General features: G+C 36.8%; 1 protein-coding gene across 1 annotated transcript in view; it reads left to right on the forward strand.

Moving 5' to 3' along the window:
* The first annotated feature begins 4,182 nt into the window (after window positions 1-4,182).
* ANO3 (anoctamin 3) overlaps window positions 4,183-23,048 on the forward strand; it is a 455,605-nt gene continuing 436,739 nt past the window's right edge. Inside the window, exon 1 of the mRNA XM_027979573.3 lies at window positions 4,183-4,715. Within this exon, the coding sequence (XP_027835374.2) occupies window positions 4,562-4,715 (154 nt within the window). The 5' untranslated portion in view covers window positions 4,183-4,561. The remainder of the gene's footprint in view (window positions 4,716-23,048) is intronic.

Consider the following 23,048-nt stretch of genomic DNA (forward strand, 5'->3'; position numbering starts at 1 on the left):
GAAAGAGAATTGCATGCTGAGCTATCTTATAAACATAGGTGCAACATTAGCATTTAAATCCATTGATACATGAAAATAATCATTACATCAAGATCAGTGTTGAACTTAGTATAGGAATAAAAATTAGTTTTAAATTTAACAATCACATTAAAAAGAAATCATCTTAATAGACATTGAAAAAGTATTAGGCACAAGTCAACCCACATAAACAACCCACATGCTTTGTTTATAAAAGCAGTATGTTCTTATTGAAGTATGAATAAAGAGGAATGGCAATAATCTAATAAAGGAATATCTATAAAAACATATGATAAGCTACATATTTAGTGAATTATTGAAAATTTTCTGCTCAGAATAGAAATGAAATGATATTCATGATTGTCATTTCAATTAACATGTACTAGATTTACTAGCCAGTGCAAAAAGAGCATAATTATTAAAAAGTTTTTAGGTATATAATTATTTTCTTATTGGAAGATTAGAATCAAATGATGATTGAGAAAAAGGAACATATCCCGTCTTAATTTCAGTATTTCTGGCTCTCAACTGGGGAGGATTTGTCCATGGTCATCCTGAGTCAAACTCTATTTATTTTGAGGCAACTTCCTTTTTGTTATCATGGAATTGCCAATTATTCAGTCTATTTAACACTCACCTCCACCATATAGTCCAGAATTTTCTAAAATTTTCTGATATTTGCTGTCTTGTTACTCTTAGATTTTTAAAATTTCTTTTGCTAATTCAAGGGGAGCCTATGGTAATTTATTTAGTTAGTTGAATGGTTGGTTCAATGGAAAAGATAAGAGTATACACCTGCGGGCTCAAAGAGTCATTCTGAAACTAGAAAAATGATAAATATATGTCTGGGGAATTGTTTCACACAGTGCATCCAAGAGCAAAGCATCTGAGACAGTGAAAATATGTTGTCTGATATTCTCACTGATATTGTGACATGTCACTGATATTGTGTGACATTTCACACAACAATTATTCAATTGTTATAAATTACAAGTTGTTATAAATAATTACAATTCACAACAATTGTTCATTTGGGAATTTCTACATATCCTAAAACCTGTGTAAAAAGCAAGCTTATTATACTTGTTTGAAAATGTATTGATGATACCATTAAAATTGCAGTGATTCAAAATAAGTTTAACTATTTTTCAAAAAAAAATCAAGTTACTTTGGCCTGTTAAGAGAATCCAAGACACATTATAACAAATTTAGGCTTTACTGAAGAAGACAAAGTTTTGCAAATGCAGTTTATATTTTAGAATGAATAAAGGACCAGATTTGAGTTTATTGTAACCACTGGCAAGTGAGTGGTTACTATAATAATGGAGACAAAGTGATCCAGATTGAGAGAAAAATATTCGGAGGTAGACCAGTCAACAGGAAGTGCGTTTCTGTGTGCTGTTTCCTGCCCTCTTACGTTCTTACTCTACGGAGAAAAATATTGGAGGATGTGTTCCAGGTATCAGAAAGATGACATGAGCAAAAAGTTTGGACTGATATTTCCAAAGATTTACAGAAAAATATTCTGAATGTAAGTATTAGCTAAGATATCATGGAAAATACTTCATGAAAGAATTTGAAGTTTAGAACTAAGTTAGGTAACATCTCCATCTCACTCAATGTTTTATGTCAATTTTGCCTCAGTCAAACTGTTAGGTGGAAAGAGGAGAATACAGTGCTGCTTAACTTAAAAAAAAAAAAAACTGGCAGTCCCATTCTGACTAAAGACCCAAGACATTACTTTGCCAAAAAAGGTCCATCTAGTAAAGGCTATGATTTTTCCGGTGGTCATGTATGGATGTGAGAGTTGGACTATAAAGAAAGCTGAACACTGAAGAATTTATGCTTTTGAACTGTGGTGTTGGAGAAGACTCTTGAGAGTCCCTGGGACTGTAAGGAGATCCAACCAGTCCATCCTAAAGGAGATCAGTCCTGGGTGTTCAATGGAAGGACTGATGTTGAAGCTGAAACTCCAATTCTTTGGCCACCTGATGCAAAGAGCTGACTCATTTGAAAAGACCCTGATGCTAGGAAAGATTGAGGGCAGGAAGAGAAGGGGATGACAGAGGACGAGGTGGTTGGAAGGCATCACCGACTCAACAGACATGGGTTTGGGTGGATTCCGGGAGTTGGTGATGGACAGGGAGGCCTGGCGTGCTGCGGTTCATGGGGTCGCAGAGTTGGACATGACTGAGAGACTGAACTGAACTGAACTGAATATTCCATTTTATGTATGGACCACATCTTTTATCTATTAATCTGTCAATGGACATTTAGGTTTTTTTCCATGTCTTTGTCATTATAAATAGTGCTACAGTGAACACTGGGGTACCTGTATCTTTTTGAGGTATAGTTTTTTCCAAATACATCCCAGGAATGGAATATCAAGATCGTATGGAAACTGTGTATTTTGTTTTTTAAATTGATAATTTGGTTATGCTTTGACCATCTTATCCAAGCAAAGTGTCATATAATTAACAGAGAAACTTGGTCATATTAGCCATTTCAGTCAGATTGTTCATTCCTGTTATAGAACTGTGGTAGCCTAGGTTTGCCTAGCATAATTTCTTGTTGCCCTTTCTGTTGAAATGATGATGATTCCATGGCTATGAACAGTAGTTTATAAAAGCATGTAGAGCAGAGAGCCAGTTTTCTTTGTTTGTTCAGTTACAATAATTAATGATGAGTAAGACTTGTTACTTTTTCTCCAGAATTCTTTTTATACTATAACAGCAGTGGATTTGTGAGCCTGTTATATATATTTACCTTCTCAGAGTGCTGAACACAGAAAGTAAAATTGCCATTCCTCATGTATAGCACATCTATGCCCAAACCTAATACCATGGTCATAATTAAGATTGCTAGTGAATCGTATCTCTCTTTCCCACTGAGACCAGATCCAGCCCCCATTCTTTCCAGTGAGCCTTCCTTGGCATTTTTGTATATAAGTTGATACCTATTACAGGGTCAATACATACTCACTTAAATGAAGAAATAAATGGTTAAGTAATATTCCATTGTACATATATTATATTGCCTTTATCCATTTATCCATCAGTGGACATTTATATAGCTTTCATTTTTGCCTATTGTGAACAAGGAGGTGGAATATCTCTTCAAAATAGTGATTTCATTTTGTTTTATACAACCAGAAGTGGAATTACCAAATAATATTTATTTTTTCTTCTATTTTTTTAATCTTTTGAAGAACCTCCACAGTGTTGTTCCAGAGAAAACAATGGCACCCCACTCCAGTGCTCTTGCCTGGAAAATCCCATGGATGGAGGAGCCTGGTAGGCTGCAGTCCATGGGGTTGCGAAAAGTCAGACACGACTGAGAGACTGCACTTTCACTTTTCACTTTCATGCATTGGAGAAGGCAATGGCAACCCACTCCAGTGTTCTTGCCTGGAGAATCCCAGGGACGGGGGAACCTGGTGGGCTGCCGTCTATGGGGTCACACAGAGTCGGACACGATTGAAGCGACTTAGCAGCAGCAGCAGCAGCAGCAGCAGCAGCAGAGTGTTGTCCATAGTAGCTGTACTAATTAATGTTCCCCCAACAGTACACAGTGTTGTTGTTCTTTTTTTTTTCTCTGTATCCTGCCTGCATGTTATTTCTTGTGTTTTTGTTTCTTTGATAATAGCCATTCTAATGAATGTGAAGTGGTATCTCATTGTGGTTTTATTTGCCCTTGTTAGCAACATTGAACACCTTTCGCTTACTTGTTGGCCATTTGTATGTTTTCTTGGGAAGACATGCAGGTTGTTTGCCAGTTCTTTAACTGGATTCTTTTGCTGCCAAACTGTATGAATTCTTTGTATATTTCAGATGTTACACACTTTCAGTTACATGGTTTACAAATGTTTTCTTCCATTCCATAGTTTGCCTTTTCATTTTGTTGATTGTATTTTTCGTTGTGCAGAACTTTTTAGTTTAACTCACAATTTAATCTCCACTATCACAAGCATGTTTCAGTAAGCATGAAGACTACAGTCTCACAATTCTGACCGAGGAAATATAATTTAGAATTAACTTCCTTCCAAATTAAAACATTCCTCTGATGTGCTGCCCAGTGGAATAAAGTTGCATTCTCTGACAGTACTTAGCCCCACCCAGCTGATCTTTTGTGTACAGATATGCGGAGACCTAATACCAAGTTACTAAAAGCATCTCTCTGCAGCCTTGCCTGTATCTTCACTTAGCTCATTTTACTTTCTGTTGCAGCCTCTCTGAGATGGGGTTAGCACTGCTATCATTTAAAGGCAGCAAGATTATCTTCAAGAAAAACAGCTCTAAAATCCATCCATCCTATTGACGTCAATTGCTTAGGAAGGGAGTGAATACAGAAAACTTCGTAGAAAGTCAGCTCTGCGTGTTTTATCTTAGATTTCCAAGTGAAAACAATTGCTAGAAAGCCTGAGGTTGTTGCTGATTATAAAACAGTGATTTTTCCCCTCCTGTGATTTTTAAAAATTCAGTAGTTTGAACTATCTGAATCAAAGTTTAAACTTTGATTTATGTAGCTGTATAAGAATTTTGCAATGTCAGCTGTGAAGTTTGAATTGGATAATCTTTCTCCTGAAGGATTCAGACATGAGCATGTTTCCAGCTCAGAGTTTACTTTAACCTGCTTGACTGAACTTTCTGGTGATTCTAGTCAATGGGAACTTCAGCACTACAATTCTGTCCCTGTTGGTAAGCTAAACTTTAGATTGATATTTTTGAGTATCTTAACTTACCTGTGTACTTTTTAAATGCCAGATGTGTAAAAATTAAATCTTGATGTCATTTACTTTGCAGTGGTGTAACTGATGTCAATTTTAGTTTCTTATTTTTTCCTGAAATAAATGAATGCTTTTTATAGAAAAGAATAGAGGGTTTGCCAATAGAGTAAAATGTCAGAAAACAAATTCAATGAACTAAAAAATGTTAATGGTGAAGTAGATTTTGTTTGTCTGAACACTCAAGTCTATTATGGCTTAGTTTTGTTTGGGATGACTGAGGAAATCAGGGGATTTATCTATAAACTGCAAAAAAAAAAAAGTCCTGCCATCTTTCATTCTTCTTTTTTATTTTTGTTTCCTTTTACATAATTATATCAAAGACAATATATGCTTTGCCTCTCTTTAAGAACAAGATAGTATTCATTTTGGTTTTGTTATTTTATTTGGATTCTGTGTAAGCTGACATTGTTAATAGAATTTAATGTGAAAAATTTCTTTTTGATATCTTTGGGTATTACTATCCAGAATTTCAGTTTTCCTTCTTGCTTTGCAATTTTTGAGTAAATAATGCTAGATGCTAATAGTTTGCATTCATCAAAAATTTCTGAGGGTTTCATTTGGATGAACAGCTGTGAGATGTTGATAATAAACTGTTCTTTGTAGAAAAAAATTGTATAATAAATAATACTTAAATGTTATTCTAAAGGAAAACTATTATGATTCAGTTCTTTATCTTTACTCATAAAAATGACAGTGTAATATGAATGTAAAAGTTAAGCAAAGCCTTCATCACTCTGATTGTTACTGGACACTAATCTTTGTCCAGTGAAAAATATTTGCAGAAATAATAAATTCCATTTTGTAACCAGAAGATTATTCCAAGAGAATTTGGCATCTTTATTTATTTTGAGATGTTTAAAAAGAAGCTTTATGTGACTCCAAGCCAATTGCTGATTTTTTTGTTGATAGATTCTTTGTCTTCTGAGACTTGTTTTATTATACTATAGACAGTTCTACAGTCAGGAGATATAACAATCTTTTGTAAATTTTCTTTCCATTGTAAGAAAAGAGGTCCCCATGTTATTGTTTTTTTTTCTTAAATTGAGAATCTTTTTGAGCATTGAACCTCAAAAAGGTTTCATTGAACTGAAAAATCAGTTCTTTATAAGTAAATGCAGCTTTATACAGGAAACTTAGACAGGAAGAGAAAATTTATAAACAAAGCATTTGCCAGTTCAATCATTTTCTTTGAAAGGAATTTTATCTCATTTCATCTCTGTCATAGCACGTCTTGGATTGAACAGTTGTCTTCATACAGTTGAGCTGTACATCTATAGCTTAAGTGTAAACCCAGAGCCTGGAAGACACTTCCTCATTGATATCCTGGCAGTGCCTCAGATTCAAAACAACTAAGCAAAACTTCCTAAAAGCTCCTCCTCCTTCTTATATCCTTTTCTCCCTTTTAGTCAATAACTGCTTAGCATATATTGCAGTATAAAGTTTGTGTTTAGTTGTATGCATATTAGTTTATTAATAATATTTGTCTTCTCTACCTCTTCGACGACCACTGTAGCCCTAATACTCAATAGGGTGCCTGGCAATAAAAGGTTCTTGATGTGACTCCCTGCCTGCATACCTAAGGGACTGAAAGATTGGCCCTCTTCATTCCGCCTAGTGCATGCACCTGTGTAGATTTCTAACTGATCTCACCTCCAGGTTCTCCTTAACAAGCCTCTTGCATATTGACAGTCACATTTGTTGTTGTTTGGTTGCTCAGTCGTGTCTGACTCTTTGCCACCCCATGGACTGCAGCTCGCCAGGCTTCCCTGCCCTTCACCATCTCCTGGAGCTTGCTCAAACTCATCTCCACTGAGCTGGTGATGCCATGCAACCATCTCATCCTCTGTCGTCCCCTTCTCCTCTTGCCTTTGATCTTTCCCAGCATCAGGATCTTTTCTAATGGGTTGGCTTTTCCCATCAGGTGGCCAGAGTATTGGAGCTTCAGTTGCAGCATCAGTCCTTCCAAAGAATATTCAGGGTTGATTTCCTTTAGGATTGACTGGATTGTTCTCATTGCTGTCCAAGGGACTCTCAAGAGTCTTCTCCAGCACCACATTTCAGAAGCATCAGTTCTTTGATGCTCAGCCTTCTTTAAGTTCCAACTCTCACATTCATGCATGACTACTGGAAATACCAAAGCTTTGACTATAAGGACCTTTGTTGGCAAAGTAATGTCTCTGTTTTTTAACATGTTGTCTGGGTTGGTCATAGCTTTTCTTCCAAGGAGCAAGTGTTTTTTAATTTCATGGCTGCATTCATCATCTGTGCTTATTTTGGAGCCCAAGAAAATAAAGGCTGTCAGTGTTTCCATTGTTTCCCCATCTATTTGTCATGAAGTGATGGGACTAGATGCCATGATCTTAATTTTTTTAATGTTGAGTTTTAAGCCAACTTTTTCACTCTCCTCTTTCACCTTCATCAAGAAGCTCTTTAGTTTCTCTTCCCTTTCTGTCATAAAGAGTGGTGTCATCTGCATATCTAGGGTTATATTTCTCTTGGCAATCTTGATTCCAGCTTGTGCTTCATCCAGCCAGACATTTCACATGATGTACTCTGTATATAAGTTAAATAAGCAGGGTAACAATATACAGCCTTGAAATACTCCTTTCCTAATTTTGAACCAACTATCCAGTTCTAACTGTTCAGTTCCATGTCCAGTTCTAACTGTTGCATCTTGAGCAGCATACAGGTTCCACAAGAGGCAGATAAGGTGGTCTGGTATTTCCATCTCTTGAAGAATTTCCCACAGTTTTTTGTGATCCACACAGTCAAAGGCTTTAGCATAGTCAATGAAGCAGAAGCAGATGCTTTTCTGGAATTCTCTTGCTTTTTAATATGATCCAACGGATGTTGGCAATTTGATCTCTGGTTCCTCTGCCTTTTCTAAATCCAGCTTGAACATCTGGAAGTTCTCTGTTTATGCATTGTTGAAGCCTAGCTTGGAGAATTGTGAGCATTACTCTGCTAGCATGTGAAATGAGTGCACTCGTGTGGTAGTTTGAACATTCTTTGGCATATCCTTTCTTTGGGATTGGAATGAAAACTGACCTTTTCCAATCCTGTGGCCACTGCTGCATTTTCCAAATTTGCTGGCATATTAAGTGCAGCACTTTCACAGCATCATCTTTTAGGATCTGAAATAGCTCAACTGGGATTCCATCACCTCCACTAGCTTTATTCATAGTAATGTTTCCTAAAGGCTCACTTTGCTTCACAATCCAGGATGTCTGGCTCTAGGTGAGTGATCACATCATCTGGTTATCTGAGTCATTAAGATCTTTTTTGTATAATTCTTCTCTGTATTCTTTCCACCTCTTCTTAATATCTTCTGCTTCTGTTAGGTCCATACCATTTCTATCTTTTTTTTTTTTTTGTCCATCTTTTCATGAAATATTAGCTTGGTGTCTCTGATTTTCTTGAGATCTCTAGTCTTTCCCATTCTATTGTTTTCCTCTGTTTCTTTGCATTGATCACTTAAGAAGGCCTTCTTATCTCTCCTTGGTATTCTTTGGAACTGTGCAGTCAGATGGGCATATCTTGCCTTTTCTCCTTTGCTTTTTGCTTCTCTTCTTTTCTCAGCTAATTGTAAGGCCTCCTCAGATAACCATTTTGCCTTTTTGCATTTCTTTTTCTTGGGGATGGGTTTGATCACCACCTCCTGTACAATGTTATGAAACTCCATCCATATTTTAGGCACTTTATCAGATCTAATCCTTTGAATCTATTAGTCACTTCCACTGTATCATCAGAAGGTATTTGATTTAGGTCATTCCTGAGTGGCATAGTGGTTCCCTAATTTCTTCAATTTAAGAAGACAGTCACATAGTCCTTCATAAGTACAAGTCTGACCTATTTTCACCTTTGTTTACAATTTCTGTAATTCTTTGTGACTTCAGTTATAAATCTAGTGCTCTATGATCTAAATCTGTTTTCTTCCAAAACTTTTCCAGCCTTATACAACCTACACATACGCAACAAGAATGTTTTTCACTTTAAATCAGTGTGCATATTATTCTTTCAAAATAATTTCCAATAATTCTTTCCCTCTGCCTCTATTAAGATCTCACTGAGATAAAATACTGTTGTATCCCCAAATACCTATGATTAACTCTCTATATAAAGGAAATTTTCCTGTTGCTAAACTTCTACAAAATGTTTATTCATTGTGTTAAAATTTTCACATTCTAATTATTTTTATAAATACATATGCTCATGGCTCCTTTCCTATTAGATTGTTTCTTAAAGGTAATTGCCATTTCACAGTTGTTGTTTTTGTGTCTGTGAATCACATACAACAATTGTCTGTCACATACAATAAATATGATTCAGTGAATTGTCAATTAGTACCATATAGTTTGGGCTTCCGTGGTAGAGCAGCTGGTAAAAAATCTGCCTGCAATGCAGGAGACCCCCGTTCAGTTCCTGGGTCAGAAAGATACCCTGCAGAAGGGATAGGCTACCCACTCCAGTATTCCTGGGCTTCCCTGGTGGCTCAGATCTGGTGGTTCAGACCTGGGTTCGATCCCTGGGTTGGGAGGATCCCCTAGAGGAGGGCCTGGCAACCTACTCCACTGTTCTTGCCAGGACAATCTCATGGACAGAGAAGCCTGGCAGGCTGTGGTCCATGGGTTCGAGAAGAGTGGTATGTGACTAAGCACAGAACAGTATAGTTTATCTTTTAATGAATTTTATGTTATAGGTAATATTTACTGAAATCAGATTATACATATATTTTAACAGCCAAAATATGTGGAAATTATTACACATTTGTTGCCTGATAATAAAAAGTACCTGGAATTTGTTATTTGAAATTTTTATGGAGCATTGAGCATTCTAGAATCTGTTTTGTATGCTAAATCTTTTTATCCTATTTCTAATAGAGTCAGGTTGTATCCTTTCATTCAATATATATTGATTGAATATTCATGAGAGTTAATGCTTAGATGTCTATATGAAAATAAAAATAAGGTGATAATAGAAGTAGAGAAGAAATGTGTCCTTTTAATCTCAATGGTATGACAGAGTGCATTGTTTTTTCTTTTTGGTACCTTTATTTATTTATTGTTGGCTGTGCTGGATCTGGCTGGGGCGAGAGGAGGACTCTCTCTAGTTGTGTTGTGGGTTTCTCACTGTGGCTTCTTTCCCTGCAGAGCGTGGGCTCCAGGCACACGAACTTCAGTCGTTCTGGAGCCTGAGCTCAGCAGTTGCAGTTCCTAGGCTCCAAAGCACAGGCTCAATAGTTGTGGCACATGGGCTTAGATGCTCCACAGCGTGTGGGATCTTCCCAGACCAGGGACTGAACCTGAGTCTACTGCATTGGGAGGTGGATACTTTACCACTGAGCCAGCAGGGAAGGCCAACAATGTGTTTTCAGTATGCATATGTGCATACTCCTAGCATGGGAGAATAAAGTAGGAGATGAATGGTAGTTCCTAGATTTTGTCAGTCAGTCAGATCCGACAGTTCAGTCGCTCAGTCAGTCTGACTCTTTGTGACCCCATGGACTGCAGCGCACCAGGCCTCCCTGTTCATCACCAAGTCCCAGAGTTTTCTTAAACTCATGTCCATTGAGTCGGTGATGCCATCCAGCCATCTCTGTTGTCCCCTTCTCCTCCTGCCTTCAATCTTTCACAGCATCAGTGTCTTTTCAAATGAGTCAGTTCTTCTCATCAGGTGACCAAAAAATTGGAGTTTCAGCTTCAGCATCAGTCTTTCCAATGAACACTCAGTACTGATTTCCATTAGGATTGACTAGTTGGATTTCCTTGCCGTGTCCAAGGGACTCTCAAGAGTATTCTCCAACACCACAGTTCAAAAGCATCAATTCTTTGGCGCTCAGCTTTCTTTAGAGTGCAACTCTCTCATCCATACATGACCACTAGAAAAACCACAGCTTTGACTAGATGGACCTGTGTTGGCAAAGTAATGTCTCTGCTTTTCAATATGCTGTGTAGGATGGTCATAACTTTTCTTCCAAGGGCATCTTTTAATTTCGTGACTGTAGTCACCATCTGCAGTGATTTTGGAGCTCCCCAAAATAAAGTCTGTCACTGTTTACACTGTTTCCCCATCTATTTGCCATGAAGTGATGGGACCAGATGCCATGATTAGTTTTCTGAATGGTGAGTTTTAAGCCAACTTTTTTCACTCTCCTTTTTCATTTTCATCAAGAGGCTCTTTAGTTCTTCTTTGCTTTCTAGCATAAGGGTGATGTCATCTGCATATCTGAGGTTATTGATATTTCTACCAGCAATCTTGATTCCAGTTTGTGCTTCATCCAGCCCAGAGTTTCTCATGATGTACTCTGCATAGAAGTTAAATAAACAGGGTGACAATATACAGCCTTGACATACTCCTTTCCCTATTTGGAACCAGTCTGTTGTTCCATGTCCAGTTATAACTGTTGCTTCCTGACCTGCTTACAGGTTTCTCAAGAGGCATTTCAGGTGGCCTGGTATTCCCATCTCTTTAAGAATTTTCCATAGTTTGTTAAGATCCACACAGTCAAAGGCAAACGTCTGACAAAATGTGGTCCACTAGAGAAGGGAATGGCAAACCACTTCAGTATTCTTGCCTTGGGAATCCCATGAACAGTATGAAAAAGCAAAAAGATATGACACTTAGAGATGAACTCCCCAGGTCAGTAGGTACCCAATATGCTACTGGAGATCAGTGGAGAAATAACTCCAGAAAGAATGACGAGATGGAGCCAAAGCAAAAACAACACCCAGTTGTGGATATGACTGGTGATAGAAGAAAGGTCCAATGCTGTAAAGAGCAATATTGCATAGGAACTTGGAATGTTAGGTCCTTGAATCAAGACAAATTAGAAGTGGTCAAACAGGAGATGGCAAGAGTGAATGTCAACTTTTTAGGAATCAGCAAACTAAAATGGACTGGAATGGGTGAATTTAATTCAGATGACGATTATATCTACTATTTTGAGCAAGAGTCCCTTGGAAGAAATGGAGTAGCCATCATAGTCAACAAAGGAGTCTGAAATGCGGTACTTGGATGCAATCTCAAAAACGACAGAATGGTCTGTTTGTTTCTAAGGCAAACCATTCAACATCATAGTAATCCAAGTCTATGCCCCGACCAGTAATGCTGAAGAAGATTGTAATGGATTTGTCTAAAAAGAAATACATTCCATTGTCTGCAAAAGCAGTATTTATACTTTTTACTTAAAAAAAAATACCTTGAAGATAACACATACCTACAGAATTTAAATAGTTCTCACAAGACATCTATTAGGTAGAGTTGGTTTATCTTAAACTCTGTTCACTAGGAGAATCCAAATTTCAGAGAAGTAATTTAATTGGACAAAAGTCATATACATATAGTAAGACAGAGAGAGAGAGACAGTGTATGTGTGTGTGTGTGTGTGTGTGTGTGTGTGTGTGTGTGTGTTGGGGAGGTGGCAGAGACAAAGGGAAGTGTAAGAATTCTTAGTCTGTTTTCTGTCTCTAGTGTTTTTTCCTTCTTAACACAAGTTGGATGTTAAGTTTAAAGAAAGTCACATAGGGGAACATGCTTTATTGTGTTCCAGAAATGGATTTAATTAGTAATCAGTAATGAAAATATAAATTTCTGGACTCCAGAATGCACTTTAAATGATTTGTGAGCCGGTGAGCATTTCATCATTATGGTCATCTTGGTCATCATCCTTACTGTGGTGTTAATGACAAGCACAGATATATCATTTCCTGTGTATTCAAGCAGTGCTTTCTTTTATACCTATAATGGTTATATTTATTTATAAAACATGTAAAGTTTATTTATAACATACTAATGTAATATATATATACACACATATGTACATACATACATGTATACACACACATACACACACACACACACACACATTCTGGAGAAGGGAATGGCAGTCCACTCCAGTATTCTTGCCTGGAGAATCCCCATGGACAGAGGAGTCTGGCGGGTCACAGTCCATGGGGTTGCAAAGAGTCGGACATGACTGAGCAACACTACATTGCTACACTATACACACACAAATGTATGTATTTACATATTTAATTTCTCATGTTCAGCCCTATGGAGAGTTAGGTAATATTATTTCCATATTACACTACTAGTCAATCAACAGATATTTCCGACACCTTAAGAAATGTGTAGTGGGGTAATGGGTCATTTCCCGCTGTGAGAACAGTGGTTCACATTTGACATATGTGCCAACATGAACAATAAGGAACAAATTATATGTACATAAATGCAAAGAGTGGTTACCACTGATTTTAGATGTTTATAAAATTACACATCTTTAATTTTCTGTAATAATCTGTTATGCATCTATAGTTTATAAAAACTTATTTAAACCTAATTGTGTCTTGGATTATTGTGACTTTTTGGTGATTGGCTCTACTTGATAGTTAAAGACCTGCAGTTTAGGAAGCAGATCATTTGTTCATGTTGTGGTTATTATAATATAGCAGGAAGAAGACATGACTACTGCAGACTGTAGCAAACCCGGATGCAATTTTAAAGGATGTCTTCTCCCCTTGTCTCTAGTGTCTGCCTGTGTGGATGTCTAGTTCTCTAGACTGACTTACTGCTCTGTCTTTACATCTGTTTTCTATATCCTTGATGCTTCCGAATGTTTGCTTTTTTGCCAGCTCCTCAGGGACTCTTACTATTTCTATTTTTCATGAACTGTTTTTCTAGTTTCAAATTAACCTGTTGTTGCATGATGCAGACACGACATTCCTTTAGAATTTAAGTACCTCAGTACAATTAGATAATAACCTCTTAACATAAAATCGTATATTATTGAAAAAAAGTTGTGTCAGTTATCTCAATTGTGTGAAAGCAAACCAGTAAACATCCTGGACCAATGGGCTGGATATTGAAACAATGCTTATATAATTCACATAAGTACTGATACAAATACTTTACAGTGGTGCTAAGTATACAGTGCTAATTCTGAAGAGTTGAAGATCATTTTGTTCATCTATCATTCCTTACCAAAACCAGGTATGTCTCACTGGTAGTCATGTAACTTCCAGTGTGATAAAGTAACATTTTGATCAAAGTGATCTGTAGTTCACTTAAAGGCCAATAGCATAAAATATATTTCAGTGGTCTAAAGATTTTGGCCATAATAGATAGTAAAACTTTTTTCTGGAGTTTCATACAGTGCAGTCTAATATATTCAAGAATGTATGTGATTCAACTTTGAAGAAGTTTGTTAATTTTATTTAATCTAGAACTGTGCATGTTTATTAGACTCAAAACACTTTGACAGAACATTTCCAACATCCTGCAAGATTTGCTTTGAAGATTTAAAGAATACGTTATGTAACTAATGAAACAATGAGAACTCTAATAAAAAATCAAGATAGGGTCCCACTAAGTCACCTCAAAGTATGCCACCTTAGACAAGGTTTTAACATCTCTTCTGAATGATTTTCCTAATCTATACGGTATCTAGAATAGATTAGTTGATCTTGAAGGCCACTGATAATTATAAAAAAGCTTAATAGGACGCAGGATACAGCATGCTTGGGGCTGGTGCATGGGGATGACCCACAGAGATGTTATGGGGAGGGAGGTGGGAGGGGGGCTCATGTTTGGGAACACATGTAAGAATTAAAGATTTTAAAAAATAAAAAATTGAAAAAAAAACAGATGTAGAACATTTCCAATACACAACATTAAGCTTGGTAAAGCCAGTAATATAAAAATAGATAAAGATAAAGTGTAATTTATATGTAAGTTATAGCAGTGAGTGTCAGCATATGCAATGAACTTCATAATTTTCAGAGCTCTTTTACATTTGAACTTTACAACCACTCTGTAGATGAAATCATTTTATTATTCCCATTTTACAAATAAAGAAACTGCATATCTAACAGTGAAATTTTAGTAAGTGGCAAACCAAAGACTTAAATCCAGGCTTTTTCCAATTCCACATGTTATTGCCACTATGCTACTACAAGTATAAGTACCACTATTGCTGCTATGATCATAATGAAAAATTGAAAAACAACATTTGCTGTTAATTGCTTTCCAGACACTTCTAATCTCATTTTATTCTTCCCATACTGTTCAGAAGAATGGAGAGATTAAATAGTATTATAATCACCTGTCATATTTCAAATATAGTTTTTCAATTAAGAATGGTTGAGCTGGTATCTTTGCAAGAAAAAATAATGACAAGTAACTTGTTAAGCTAGGAATGACTACTTGGCCTACAGAAATTAACTGTTAGCATGCTGGTTTAAAATAATTAGTACATTATACAAACATCACATTTCAAATGTGTTCTATATGTTTGGTGAAGCACAGAATCTTTTAATAGTATTAATCATTTTAAATCATTTTTTCATGTCTAAATTAGGAAGCTTATTCAATTCTAATGATTTCTGGTAAACTAATACTAACTTTTGACCAACTATCATTAAATACTAGAATCTGCAATAATTGCTATACTTTAAAAAAATTGCCTTTGAGTTATTTCCATAAGAGACTTGCTTTCTTCTCTAAATTTTTATTTTTAAAGAATTTAGATGTCTTAACAAGGTGCTGGTGTATTGTGCATTTACAGTAACATTTTGAGGCAACAAACATCCTTTCTGCTTTCTTTTGTTTGTAGCTGAGGATTAACTTAAAATTATCTTATTTAGTCATACTGCTGCTGCTGCTGCTAAGTCGCTTCAGTCGTGTCCAACTCTGTGCGACCCCATAGACGGCAACCCACCAGACTCCCCCGTCCCTGGGATTCTCCAGGCAAGAACACTGCAGTGGGTTGCCATTGCCTTCTCCAATGCATGAAAGAGTCATACTGCTACTTAATACCAAAGATGAAGATGAGAAGCTGGGTCTCATGATTTCTCATCTATTGCATTTCACACTAAAGTAGTCATCTTCCTTCAAAGATTTCTTAGTATCATGTCTCCCTGATACCAAATGAAAATAAATCTACTCCACTGAGACATAAAACAATTAATTATTGTGCTTTCCTTAAAAAACAGATTTTCAGGTGTCATATGATCTCAAACAAATGCTTTAGTTTCAAGAGCATTGCACCATTCAGTAGTAATCAGAGGAGTAAACATGAACCCATGATAAGTATTACACAGTATCCCCATCAAACCACATAATCACATACATAGGCATACATGTTAGAGAAAAATTACAACCACTCTGTAGATGAAATCTCTGTCTCAAAAAATTAAGAACATGACTACTAAGGGAATCCAAAGAATAGGTTATGTGTTCTCTGACCTTGGGGTATGAGGATGAGCACCCAACTAATGTCAGCCCAGAAGACTATCTCTGATCAAAGAGTAGAAGACAGGCCACTCTACAAAAAGAGTTTTGTTCAGTTAGAAGTAATTAGAGGTACTAACTTTTTTGAGATGCTTAGAACTATGACCAGCTGCCACATGACTAATTATAGTTATACAAACATCACCAACTGTTCGTTTTTATTAAATGTCTGCTCTGTGTCCAACTCTCTGCCAGTCTGTGTGAGAAATGTACTTGGAAGGCCCAATGTCTGCTCTAAATCGTGCTCTCTAAATCTGGTTATGAAAAAATCCATATGTATGATTGAAACAGGTTACTGTCTCTTCCTGCCAGTGTCATTCAGGGCAGGAACCTATGAACCGGGAGGACAGTGCTTTTAGAGAGGTAGTTCTTAAAGCCAAAGTGTAGCCCACAGAGCACTCACATTAGAATCTTGTAATATGTGAGTATTCTTGGATCCCATCCCAGACCCATTACATGTACAGTCTGTGGTTATAATACAGAAATCTAGATTTTAGAACCTTCTCATATTATGATTCTATATACCAAAGGTTGAGAACCAATGTTTTGTCAATGGCAAGGAGAGGTTTATTGGCAAAGGCCCCTTTCAGTGATCACTATATTATGGCATTTTTTTTTCCAGATAATTTCTGATCATAATGATTTTCAAGTCTCCATTTGACTCTCACAGCATTTCCACAACCCTCTATTCCAATCTCATCTTCATGCTGGGGCCCTAGCATAGAGGCCCACATGGAAACATTAGATCCAGGTAAAACATTGAGTACTCCAGTACTCTTGCTTGGAAAATCCCATGGACGAAGGAGCCTGGTAGGCTGCAGTCCATGGGGTCGCCAAAAGTCGGACACGACTGAGCAACTTCACTTTCACTTTTCACTTTCATGCATTGGAGAAGGCAATGGCAACCCACTCCAGTGTTCTTGCCTGGAGAATCCCAGGGATGGGGGAGCCTGGTGGGCTGCTGTCTATGGGGTCGCACAGAGTCGGACACGACTGAAGCGACTTAGCAGCAGCAGCAGCAGTAGCAGCAGCAGCAGCAGCAGAACTCTTTTGTCAGCAACTTTTGTTTAATGGCTGTTGATCCATTTATATACTTGCCAAAGTGTCTTCCTATTTTTCTTACACCTACACATCACCCTCACACATCCTTCTAAAAAGTCCTCTTCTCATCTTTTATATAAAATATATCATTTTCTGTATATTGGAGGTTCATTATACCCACTTCTATGGCACTGATTTCAATGTAAAATGTTTACTTTTTGCATTTAATCTTGCATTTAAATGGATGCAATTTAATGTAATTTTGTCAAAATTCAATGTAATTTTGTCAAATAGAGAATAAATTTCTACAAGGTAAGAGACATGTTGTACTTCTCTTCCCTCAAAAGGGACCAACAGAAAGCTCTGTGGACAGAAGGACCTGCAATACTTGTTCCTAATATGACTTTACAAAGATGGACCAACTGATAGAAATCTTCACTTCCTTTGTATAATGTTTTAATATAACTGATCTCCTAATGGCTCTGCCTAGGGACCTTCAGTTCGTTCTGTCTCAAGAAGAGCAATCTAGGTTCATATAATATGTGTACTTTGGCCGCCCTGGTAAAATGAAAAGTTAATGCTAATGTGATGCTGTAAAAGGAAATAACCCCAACAACCATCATTTTGTTACATGCTTGCTGAAAATATTCTGCTAGGAATTGAGTACATCTATTATAATTCAAAATAATGATTTAAAAAGTGGCCTTTCTAGATTCCACATATAAGGGATGACATGATATTTCCTCTTCTCTGTCTGACTTAATTCACAAAAGGAGTGATGCAAATGAACTTACTTAGAAAACAGAAGCAGGCTCACAGATTTTGAAACTGAAAGAGTTTATGGTTGCCAGGGGTTGGGGCAGGGGCAGATAGGGGAAAAGGATATTTAGGGACTTTGGGATGGGCATGTACACACTGCTATATTTAAAATGCATAAGCAATAAGCACCTAGTGTACAGCACAGGGGACTCTGTTCAATGTTATGTGGCAGTCTGGATGGGAGAGGGGTTTGAGGAGGGATGGATACATGCATATGTATGGCTGAGTCCCTTTGCTGTTCACTTGAAACTCTCACACGTTTGTTAATTGGCTAAACTCCAGTACAAAATAAAAGGTTTTTTTTTTTTTTTTTTTTTTTCCAAAATGACTTTTCTAATAACATACAAGGAGTGCTTATGTGGCCATTGCATCAGTGCATAATAATTGGTGGAATTCACTAAAGTGAATAGAGATAAAGATAGTTGCTGATATAGAGATATCTCTCCTCAAATGATTTCTGGTGTCTTGTCTTCCTGATACCACACGAAAAAATTTTTGGCATCAATTTTTTGGAATAAGTCTCAGTACCTTGGCTTACCTAGCACTTTATTTTATCTTTCTAAATTAAGACTTGTGGTGAAATATTTATGGTAATGTTCTCAGGTTGACATAATGATACATAGCCTTAATCTTTATTCATAAAACTGTTTCTGGAAAGCAACTGACAGGAAACTCTCTCTAAAGTAATGGGTGTGTTCATATCTGAGGTATGGAGTCGCACATGCTACCTAATAATTTATGGCCAATTACAGAAAATGTACTTAGGTACTGCAGCTTGCGAGTATTATCTCTTTACAATAGATTCAAGATTTTCTTACAGTTAATCAATCTCACTTTAACTCCGATGCTCTTTCTGTTTTTTTAAAGCAGGAGATAAAGTAGTGGGGTACAGATGTACACTGTGAATTAATTAAGTCTGCATATATGGGTGTATTTGCATGTGTAAAGGTAGAGACACAATTGAAAATCACTATTCTTAGAGATATAAGCAGGAGGATAGAGGTCCAGGAGTAAACTATTCTGGCAAGAAATTTGGCATTATTTTTCAGATGGATTTCAAATCATATATAGCTTTGATTTAGAAATGCAACTTCTAAGAATTTGTTTCAGGTAAAATCAGGGACATACACAGAAATAATGGAGCAAAAACCCTCATTGTAGTGTTGCTTTTAATAGAGATAATGAGAACTAAGAGTCCAACAATGCTGGATTCATTAAACAATTAAACTATAACATATCTCCCAAGAAGGAATGTTAGAGACTCATAAATAAGTAATGAAGAAAATGCTGTTGGTAATGGAAAATGCTCAAGACATAACATTAAATGAGGTGATAAAATTATATGCAGATGTTTTATACAAGTTTTGTGTAGATATTTATAATTATATGAGATTTGAGCAAAAAATACAAGAAAAACATACCAAATTAGTAAAATCTGTTAGTCCTGAGGGTTAGGATCCCCAGTAAAGGGGATTTTTTTTGTTGTATGCTTTCCAAACTGCCTTGATTAATCATGTATTACTTTTACAATGATAAAACAGTTACATATGAATGCATATCAGGAGTATAATTGTTTTCATATACTGAAGAAAAATGAGAAAAAGCTTACATGAAAATAGACATAGAGGGAGCTAAATTGTGCCAGAGTCCTTGGCTAGATATAGGTTTCTTAATATTTGAGAATTTTCAAGTCTCCATTTGACTCTCACAGCATTTTCACAACCCTCTATTCCAATCTCATCTTCATGCTGGGGCCCTAGCATAGAGGCCCACATGAAAACACTAGATACTCAAGACACTTGTTCAGGATGTTGAGGATAGTCATCTTTAGCACTGTTTTTGCAGTCTTTGTTCTCCCCAGCCCTCCAAATACCTAACCTTATTTCCAACAAAACTCTTCCATATGCAGAAATAGCCAATATGCACACATCAATGGCCATTTACCATATCCAGGTAAAACTGCAACTGGCACTTTTATGAGCTGCATTATGTTTTACTTTCGAGAAGAAGAAATCATTTTTACAACCTTTCAAGAAAGAGGATATTTCAGGGAAGACAAAGGGGCACTCAACAAACATCTATTTAAAGGTTGGAGTTAGCAGAAAGGAAAGAAAGGAAAAATAATGATGGCTGTAGGCATCAAAATGTCTGTGGGCATCAAAAAGCTAACAATAAGAGAGAAGAGAAAGGGCCATGTATTAAAAACTAACAATAGCAAAAGTATGGAAATCAACAGGAAGATAATTACACAATAGAATATTTTTATGTATCAAGATCTGTTGAAACACAGAGATTTGTTAGGAAGATATTTTATATCTCATAGACTCATTGACTCAAATTGAAATAGGCTCTAAGGTAAGTTTTCAGGAAAAAAAAAATCATAGAACATACTGATGTTTAAGCATGAAAAGTGAGACATGGCTGCTGTCAACTCCAAACACATGCTACTTATGCTGATATGCCCAAACTTTCACCTCTCCTCCAACTCTGGCGCTACACAGAAAATCACTTAGTAAACAGGAAAAGTATGCAGTGCTACATCTCCAACCCAAAACTGTGCCCTAACTGGTTTCTGATTAAATCACTGCCAAAACCCTTGCACTGGGGTGGAATGAACCCCACACAGGACCCAATGCCTGAGAGTAGGCAATGCATAGATTTGTCAAGGGAAGGCCACTTTGAACTTGTTTCCTCATTTGAAAAACAAGGGACTTGGACCTCTTTTCAAAGATTCTTTGATTTTTTTTTTTCATAAGCATTTGGTTAAAAAATAATAAGGGTCTTTGTTAAATAATAATAAGGTCTACAAAGTCCTGCAAGTCATCATAAATTTGGAATATTTATTGCTTAATATAAATTTGCATGGTGGAGAAACTCTCCATTGGCTTCTGATCTCCGATGTTCCTGCGGCTATGTTCTCACCCTTACTCTTGTGCCTTTTCTAAACTCATGGTGCTCCCTGACTCAGGGGTACTTATCATTTAAACCAAGGGCATTGGAGAAACCATTGTTATCCCTTGAGTCATCTGTGGTGGATGCTATTATTGATAGTGGCATTTTGCCTGTTCTTAGATGACCAATGAATTCTACTCTCTTGTTTCCCATATTTGTGTCTTACACATTCTGAAATTTGAACTTTTTGCTTGTTCTTCACTTTTCTTTGTGCTTTGTTCTTTGCGTTTGCTTGTTCTTTGCTTTTTCTTGGTCTGTAATTTGAGTTCTCAAAACTCAAATATACTTGTTCATGTTACCTGAAAATTCTGTGCAGAAAGTTCTTGCTTCAGTTTATGAGTAGAAAATACAAACCATAATGATAATCTTAGATTCATTAGTTTTATTTTCTACTTCTTGTAAGTAAGTCCAAAAGTTGCTAGCATTTATTTTTGTAAATTTTTTAACTATACATTTAAATGGAAAAACAACTTCTTGATATGGGAGTTGTCTACCTAGAAATGGAACTTAGCAGATAATCTGGTACCCTATATAAAGTAAAATTGTTATTCATCATATAAAGCAATAGAGAGGCAGTCGCTTTAGACCCTAGAATCAAGCTAGAGTCCAGAGATTACTCTGATATTTCTTAGTTATAGGACTTAAGAAAATTTCAGTGAATCTCTGTGTGTTTCTGTTTCCTCATATAAGGGTGTAAAAAAAAAAATCTCTATTTCACAGAATAGTTAAAAATGAGAGTGCAAGTTGGTCAGTTGTATCCAATTCTTTGTGTCTCCATGGACTGTACAGTCGATGGAATTCTCTAGGCCAGGATACTGGAGTGAATAGCCGTTCCCTTCTCCAGGGGATCTTCCCAACCCAGGGATTGAAACCAGGTCTCCCACATTGTAGGCAGATTCTTAACCAGGTGAGCCAACAGGGAAGCCGAAGCCTGTAAAAAAATCTCTATTTCACAGAGTAGTTAAGAATAGTATATGAAATAATACCAAAAAAGCATTTAGCACAATGCTTAGCAGTTAGCCTATAACTAGTAAGTATCTGGGCTTCTCTGCTGGCTCAGATGGTAAAGAATCCGCTTACAATGAGGGATAGCAGGCTTTGATCCCTGGGTTGGAAATATCCCCTGGAGGAGGGCATGGCAACCCACCCCAGTATTCTTGCCTGGAGAATCCCCCATGGACAGAGAAGCCTGGTGGGGCTACAGTCCATGAGGTCACAAAGAGTCGGACATGACCAAGCAACTAAGCAGATACAGTAAATATTTAGGAAATGTTGTTAAGTACATTATGCAAGGTAACAAGGTAGGTTATATACTATCATGGTGTTCCACAATACAATGACTGACCATGTTCTGGGGATTGTAATCCATATGAGACAAATTGTAGAATCTGTGCAGTGAGAGCTGAGCTTCTCAATTTAGGTACAGTTTTCCACAGGGATATATGACTGTACAGAGAATTAACATCACACATTTCAGGAGCATTTATTTTACTTGAAAAGTAATCTTATGAAATTTTAATACTAAAAAGGAAAATTTGGTAGGAAGTGAATAAATACCTAGATTAATTTGTATAATAAAATGTTAGATTTCAAAGAAAATTCCTGTTAACCTAGAGATGTTTGTGGGCATTTGCTTTTCTAACATGAGAAACATTTTTAGAGGAAAGTTTGTGAGGCACTGGAAAGAAAACAAAGCAAGAAAAAAAATGTATTGGCTGCATCAGAATCTTGGTTTCTGCTGGTTGTTTGGATGTTGATGGCCCATGACAATGGGCTTCCTTGGTGGGTCAGATGATAAAGAATCTGCCTGCAATGCGGGAGACCTGGGTTTGACCTCTGGGTTGGGAAGATCTCCTGGAGGAGGGTATGGCACCACTTCAGTATTCTTACTTGGAGAATCCTGTGGACAGAGGAGCCTGGCGGGCCACAGTCCATGGGGTTGCAAAAAGTTGGACATAGGCACACACAGCCCCATGATGACAGTGATGCTCAGTGCTTTTTGTGGAGTCAAATGTCTTGGGTTCAGTGAGGCCATGTTAGTTTTAGCATTTACATAGTTGCATTGCCATTAAACAGCGTTCTCTTCTCAGGATATCATCAGGAGAAGCTGGGAATTTTATAATACTTCACTTAAAATGAGACTGGG

This window comes from Ovis aries, chromosome 15, assembly GCF_016772045.2.
Source record: "Ovis aries strain OAR_USU_Benz2616 breed Rambouillet chromosome 15, ARS-UI_Ramb_v3.0, whole genome shotgun sequence".
NCBI classification, from domain to species: Eukaryota; Metazoa; Chordata; class Mammalia; order Artiodactyla; family Bovidae; genus Ovis; species Ovis aries.